General features: G+C 56.1%; 1 protein-coding gene across 1 annotated transcript in view; it reads left to right on the top strand.

Moving 5' to 3' along the window:
- The window catches only part of GNAO1 (G protein subunit alpha o1), a 142,824-nt gene extending 137,194 nt beyond the window's left edge, over positions 1-5,630 (top strand). The window contains exons 8-9 of the mRNA XM_066244059.1: positions 3,234-3,449; positions 4,350-5,630. Of these exons, the coding sequence (XP_066100156.1) occupies positions 3,234-3,421 (188 nt within the window). The 3' untranslated portion in view covers positions 3,422-3,449; positions 4,350-5,630. The remainder of the gene's footprint in view (positions 1-3,233; positions 3,450-4,349) is intronic.
- Positions 5,631-7,214: the final 1,584 nt, after the last annotated feature.

Genomic DNA, 7,214 nt, shown 5'->3' on the forward strand with positions numbered 1-7,214 from the left:
TTGAATCGGGACCACTGCCCGAGGCGGCTCGGGGAACAGGCTGCTGGCGTGCGGGCGCCGCCGCAGGAGCCTGGCAGGCAGGGGGCGAAGAAAAACACTTGTGTCCCTTCCCAGGACTCAGCCCGGGATGTGGTGGGAAAGGGACCCTCTGGCCCATATGTGCTGTGACCAGGTGACTCGGGAGTGACCAGGCAGGGATCAGGAGGCAGAGCGGGGCCACAGGCTTCCCCTCCACCCTGGTCACATGACCTCTACAAGAGGTCTTCTGCCTCTTCCGACCTCTCTGGTGGCCTCCGCTTACCCCGCCCTGGGCGGCTGGCTGCTGGCCACACAGCACCTTGGCCGGAATTAGCAAGGGTGGACACGTGGCCTGTGAGTGGTCCCACCTGCTTCCTCTAGTCAGAGCTGCGTCTGCGCCCCCCCAGATCCTTCCAGCCCCTGCCCCCCGGCACTGCTTTCTCCCGCCTTCCTCCGCCCTGTCTCTTCCCGAAATCAAACTTCCCCAACTCTCTGCAAGCCTGCTTCTTCCCTCCTGCCTCTCTTCCACCGTCTCTGGGGTCTTCCCTCCCACCTGGCTCCCAGGGGAATGTACCCCAGACCTCCTGGGCTGTCTGACAGCTCCAGGAGGCAATGCTGTGAGGACGGCTGGCCCGGGCTGCAGCTGAGGATTAGCACAGTGCTGCTGGGGTGCCGGGGCCCAGCCTCTGTCCCGCGGGGGACTGGAAGGCTTCTAGGGGCCCCTTTGCACCCGGCAATAGAGGAGGAACCTGCTCCCTGGCAGCACCAGAAAGAGGAGGGCATGAGCTTGGCCCCCGAGACCACGCGGGTCCCTGCACCCAACCAGAACCCAGCAGAGATGGATGCTGACCCCTCTGCCCACCTCCACTGCTGGGGAGCAGCAGCCCTCAGCCTTGGTGTGGAGAGGGGCCATCGGTCTGTTCTGAGCACAGCTTGTCTCTTCACTGGTTCCACTGCTTGTCATTCTACAAGGCTCCTGCCCAGCCCGGGGTGCACAGAACCCTAGGGGTGGGGGTGAGCTCAGGCCTGACAGTGGTCAGGAACCCGATCTCCAGCAGGCAGGGGGACCACAGCAGCCTCTGGAGCCAGACCCCCTGCCACTTTGGGCATGCTAATGCCCTCTGCCTCATTTATCATCTGGGCACCAGAGTAGAAACAATGCCTACGCACAGGGCAGCCACAGAGGTGAAGGGAGAAACAGTCCGGTGCCAGGGCTGCATTCCACTGGCCATCACCGTCCCCGATGTTAGTCAGAGGATGGAAACCAAGGACGGGAGAACTGCCTGCGGCAAAGGCCAGCCCCCCGAGGTCCCCGGCCAGGGAAAGCCCTGCCCGCAGCAGCCACTGCTGACCTCGCTCCCCGAGCAAGGGCGCTGCGCACCAGCTCAGGTCTTTAGACAGTTCTGGGCACCGCTGGGTCTCAGCAGGTCTTCTCAGGCCGGCACCACCTGAGGCTCCTCCTTATCCCGAAGGACATGGCCCCCCGGCAGCCGGGCTCCCTGCTGTGCAGCGTGCGGCACTGGCAGCTCCCAGAGAGCCGGGCTCCCTGCTGTGCAGCGTGCGGCACTGGCAGCTCCCAGAGAGCCGGGCTCCCTGCTGTGCAGCGTGCGGCACTGGCAGCTCCCAGAGAGCCGGGCTCCCTACTGTGCAGCGTGCGGCACTGGCAGCTCCCAGAGAGCCGGCCCAAGTCTGGGGAGCACTCGAGCTCTCCAGAGCATCCAGAGGGGTCCAACACCACGTCACTGTTGAGTCCCAACATCACCACGATGGATGAAAAGTCGTCACCAAGGAAGTAGCCCCTTGGGGTGCCAAGGCCTGGGGGGACATGAAACAGGCTAAGGGGGGGACAGGTGGTAGCTGATGTCCAAGGCGAGCTCTGTGCCCACTGTGAAGGGCGCAGACTCAGGAGACGCCGAGAGGACACGAGCTGGGCGTCCTGGAGTTGCCCCACGCACTTTCACCTCACTCGGTGCCCTGTCCTGGCACTGCCTGGACAGGAAGATCGTTGATGGAGTCCCTCTGGCACGGTGTCCAGTCTGCGAGCTGCCGCTAACTCGGCGGCTTCACTACAGACCTGCCGCTCAGTGCGCCTCTGCCGTGGTGCCCAGTCAACTATGGGGTTGAGAAGCAGGTTCTGCCCGTGGGCTGTCCAGAGTTGGTCTTGGTCCTGGCCCCACCCCTTCCCCAATGACCTCAGGACCTTTGCTTATCTGGCTGCAGAGCCCTCAACGGTCCCCCCAGCTTCCCCACGTGGTGCACTCCCAACCAAGGGAGCACGAGGCGGGGAAGGTATCGTCCCACACCCTCAAATCCAGATTGCATTGTTTCCAAGCGGGCCAGATCCCAGTGGCCCTGAGGAAAAGTGGGCATCTTCCTATAATGTGCTTTGAGGCAATTCTGTGTTGGTCCATATTTTATGGTCATTGAACATTGTCTACAGGGCAAAGTCGCAAGGGTTTGGGGGTGCAGCTGATCTAACAACTGTCCTTGCATCACTCGCAGATATTCCTTCCAAGATCAAGGGCACAGCCAAGAAATGATGGGCAGCTGTGGGGCCCAGTTGGTATTATACACACTGCTAACACCTTAAACTTGCCACCTTGGGGATACCAGTGCCCCAATGCCTAGCCACTCACCTAAGAACTGGGACTGCATGGGAATGCTCCCAGCCCTGCCAAATGGCTTCTCGTGAGAGGAAGCCACCCAGGAGGAAGTGCAGGTGCACCCTGAAGCCCAGCACGTCCTGGGTCCCAGAGTCCGGAGCCCCCACCCTGCCAGGGCTGGTTTAGACCAGGGCTGAGTGTCCTAAAAAGCCTTGGTGTGCTCACCCTGAGAGCAAGAGGAATCTCTGGAATCATCTCTCTGTGTATTGAGATCTTGCTTCCAGGAGTATCCTCTGTTTGGCTCAAATAAATTATTTAAAAATTCAATAAATAAATAAAGGGGATCTTCTGTGGCCCTTGTCCTCCCAGGGCTCCCAGCTCAATCCAATGTGACAACAGAGTGAAAACCTTGAAAAGTCAGAAGCCGCAGGTGGTTTTGGTGTTAAAGGCGACCACACCTTAGAGAAGGAGCGCCTGGACGTAGCCTCGGCGCCTGGCCTGTCTCATTGGCATCCTGGAAAAGGCCAGAGCCCATGTCTCGCCGTAGGGTCCCTAGCCTGTCCCCTGCCCAGTTCTCACAAGGCCTCTCTCCGTTCTTCTCTCTTGTTCCAGGCCCCAACACCTATGAAGATGCCGCCGCCTACATCCAAGCACAATTTGAAAGCAAAAACCGCTCACCCAACAAAGAAATTTATTGTCACATGACTTGTGCCACAGACACGAATAATATCCAGGTGGTATTCGACGCCGTCACCGACATCATCATTGCCAACAACCTCCGGGGCTGCGGCTTGTACTGACCTCTTGTCCTGTATAGCAACCTATTTGGTAATGATTCCAGCACTCACAGAAAAGCTTGCACACACATACAAACACACACACACCACTAACAGATGCAAGTTGGTAAATAAACTTTAAAAGAAGGTGTAACACAACCTTATATATATATATATATACAAATATATATTTAAAAATTCTTTTTAGTTTGTACTAGAAAAAGCTTCAGACACAACTGACCACCCTCCCACAGGTCAAGGTCTCCCTGGGTCAGCACATGAGCATGCGCGCGCGCACACACACACACAAAAATCGTGATGGGAGCCCGAACAGGGGAGGCCGTCCTATTAGGAACAGCCCCGTGGTTTCACTCTGGTGACCCATTTACGCCAGCAGGGGGCGGCAGAGAGGCCCGCCTCTCCGCTCCCACCATGGAGGCTCCGTTCTCAGTTCTGTCCTGCTCTTGTGCGCATTCCAAAACCCCTCACAACAAACGGCCCACACCCTCAACATCTCCCTGCCCTACACCCCCAAGGACAACAGAAAAACTAAGGGCGCCTCTCTTCGGGGCGGTGCTGGTTGTTAATTTCAAGAACTCAGAAGAATCGTTGCTCCGACCAATCCACTGTCTCCTGAGCTTTCTTTATTCATGTTCACAAGGCAAGAGGCAGAAGAGGGAGACTAGGTCTGCTTTCTGGCAGCAGCCAAGGGAAGGGGGCATGCACGTAGGGAAGAGGGGAGAGATGGGGACAGGGCACAGGAGGGGCCACGGGGAGAGGGGCGTGGCTGGGACGCCCTGGGGCTTCTCATTTTCCCGCGATGCTGCCCGCTCGTGCCTCCCCCCAACATAATGAAAAATACGCCAGGGTTTGTTTCTTGGTTGGTTGGTTGGTTGGTTTTTAAAATCAAAGAATCTGGTCAGACTGGACCCCCTTATCTCTCTCTCTACAGACTGCTTCACGGACTCTCTGCTGTTGACGTTGATCTCCTGGTAGCATGACCTTTTGGCCTTTGTAAGACACACAGCCTTTCTGTATCAAGCCCCTGTCTAACCCACGACCCCAGAGTGACTGACGGCTGTGTATGTCCGTAGAATGCCGTAGAATCTGGTTTTAGTTGAGTCTTTACATTTAGAATTTGAAAGGAAACAAACAAAAAAGAACATTTCTCATGTGCTTTGTAGCTTTAAAAGGAAAATGGAAAACTCACCATGACATTCATATTTCTTTCTTTGTGTGTGTGTGTGTGGGGGGGCGGAATAGAGAACCATACACCCGCACCCCCTCCCCTTCTCACCTCGTGGCAGGTGCGGGCCCAGTGGTGCGGCCAGTCTGCCTGCGCCGCTGTCCGCAATGTGCTCAGGCTGGCTCCGTGCCCACGCCACCCCCACTCCACCCACCCCCGGCCCCCCACGCACACGCTCACTCCGGGTTTGTACAGAAAAAGCACAGCTCTCACTGGCCCGTAGCTGCCAAAAAAGAAAACAGATCATCTGTATAAATAGAGCCCTACAGAAAATGGTTTTCCCGCCAACCCCCTTCCTACACGCTCCCTTTATCATTTTTTTTAGGTTTTCTTTTTCTCCCGATGAGCCCGTGTACCACATACCAGACTAGCTTTCTTGGGAATCGGGCTTGCGGTTTCTTTCCTTTGATGTTTTTTCTTCTCGGTCTCTCAGATGGATGCCCCCCCACCCCCGTGTGTGAGCCCCGCCCCTTGTCTTCCGTCTCAGTGACCCGTGTTCGCTCTTTCTCATGTGGGGATATTTGTGCTGCAGATGAAAACAAAACAACAACAAAAAAAAAACCACCATTTTTTTAAATGCCATAAGATGGAAAAGTAAAAAAAAAAGCCCACACACAAACATTAAAAAAAAAAAAAAAGATGGAATGTTCTGTGAAAGCCTGTTTTCAGGATCAGCCCCGTGTCCTTTCTACTCTGACTCGTGTCCAAACCCCAACCTCATCACGGTTTCACTTTCCAGACTTAACATTTGCTGAAGACCAGTCACAGCCATTTCCGATAAAGAGGAGGTAAAAAAAGACAAAACACAAAAAATTAAAAATACAGGAAAAAAAAAACTTGAGGAAAAAAGAAAAAAAAAAAAGCCCACGGTCTTTCTAAGCCTTTCTATTCCCAATCGGTGAGGTTTCTGTGATATCTTACACACTGCCAGTCTACTTCTCTAATGGAAAATTCATGTGTCGCTCAATAAAGAAATGTTTGTCTGTACTCGTCTCTCAACCTCAGGCTTTGTTCTGACAGGCAGGGAAGGAGGGCTCCGACCCAGCACAGACCCTGGGTGGGGGGCGGCATAGGCTGCAGGTGGCAGATGAGGAGACCCCCGGACCTTCTCCGTGTTCCCCCTCGGTGGCAGTGCCACCGTCAGGGGAGCCAGCTGAGCGCTAGGAGAGCAGAGGCAGATAGATGTCCGCGTCCTCCCCGCTCCCAGCTCACCCCGCGCTCAGCTGTTTTTGTTAGTTTCTGCGGGTCAAGTGGAATTGAGGATCAGAAAGGGGGAGAAATGGGGGGAAGAGGGGTAATCCCAAATCTGCGGATAGCGGATCCCGTTTCTTCCATTCCCAGTGGTTCCCCCACAGGGGGAGAACGGGTGGTCCCAGGAATGAGGCCACACTGCCTGGGCCCGCTGCACCGAAGGGTCACGTCCCTTCACTTGGACGTCTTTAATGGCGCCGCTACTGCACCTGGATGCCAGGAAGCCCCCTGCAGGCGGAACACACAAGGGGCGACTGAGGTCCGCACAGCCTGGCTACAGAGACCCATTCCGGTCTCCTCCAGGCTGCCGGTCTCACCGCCTCTCTCCTGGTCGCCAGGTTTTGGCTTAGTCACTAGCAAATTGGTTGAGATGGGGACCTGATGGGAACACAGCCCACTAAAGTCCTTATGTCCTGTGCATGGATCGCTCAGTAGCCAAGCAGGCAAGCGTTACACAGTGCCATTCAGGGAGATGGGGGGCCTCGGAGGTCAGTCCCTGGGAATCCTCTGCACACCCCAACACGTGGGAATCACCAGTGGTGTTTTGGATCTAGTGTAGGTGGGGTACGGGTTGATACTGCTGCAGACGTGGAGTAGCAGGAAGCTAGTTCCCTCCTGTTGTAAAGACAGACCCAGCTGATCCAGGCACCCCTTGGGCCTCCTCAGCCCAGCCACCAACCGCCTCCACCCCAGCTTACCTGCACAGGGAGGCCCGCTCCCTCCTCTGCCGGTGGGCAGGCTGCCCTCCCAGCCACAGCGTGACCTCAGAGCCCTGGTCTGGAAGGCAACCAGCGCGCAGGCGCAAGGCAGGAGGGCACCGTGACCGTCCGTGTACGGCACAGCTGACGCGAATGAGCCCTGCCAGGGTCTTCCCCAACTTTCAAATGAGTTTTATAGATAAAACCAACAGCACTTTCTTTGCCTTTTCTTCCTTAAAATGAAAAGTCAGGGAATATTGCTTTGGGAAAGGATTCCAGGGGACCAATTCAGTTAGAACCAGGAGCACAGGGACAGAGCCCAAACATCACGGTTTCTGAAAGCCCCACACAACTCACATGCAGTCAGATTTGGGACTGTTTCTGGGCCGTAAGATGAGGCTTCCAGATGGGGCCTCAGGGCAGGCAGGCCAAGGTTATTCCCTGACAAGCTTGTTGGCAAGGCCGTGGCTCCTTCAGTCCACTGGGCCCCGTTTCAACAGGGCTCTCAGCTTCCCTCCTGGTAATGGAGTCACACTGAGAGGACCACGTCTGCGGGCTAAGAATAAAACAGCACGACTCAGCCGTGTACACCTGATGTGTGCAATCAGGTCGAAGTGGCCAC

The sequence above is a fragment of the Saccopteryx bilineata genome, chromosome 9 (genome assembly GCF_036850765.1).
Source record: "Saccopteryx bilineata isolate mSacBil1 chromosome 9, mSacBil1_pri_phased_curated, whole genome shotgun sequence".
NCBI lineage: Eukaryota > Metazoa > Chordata > Mammalia > Chiroptera > Emballonuridae > Saccopteryx > Saccopteryx bilineata.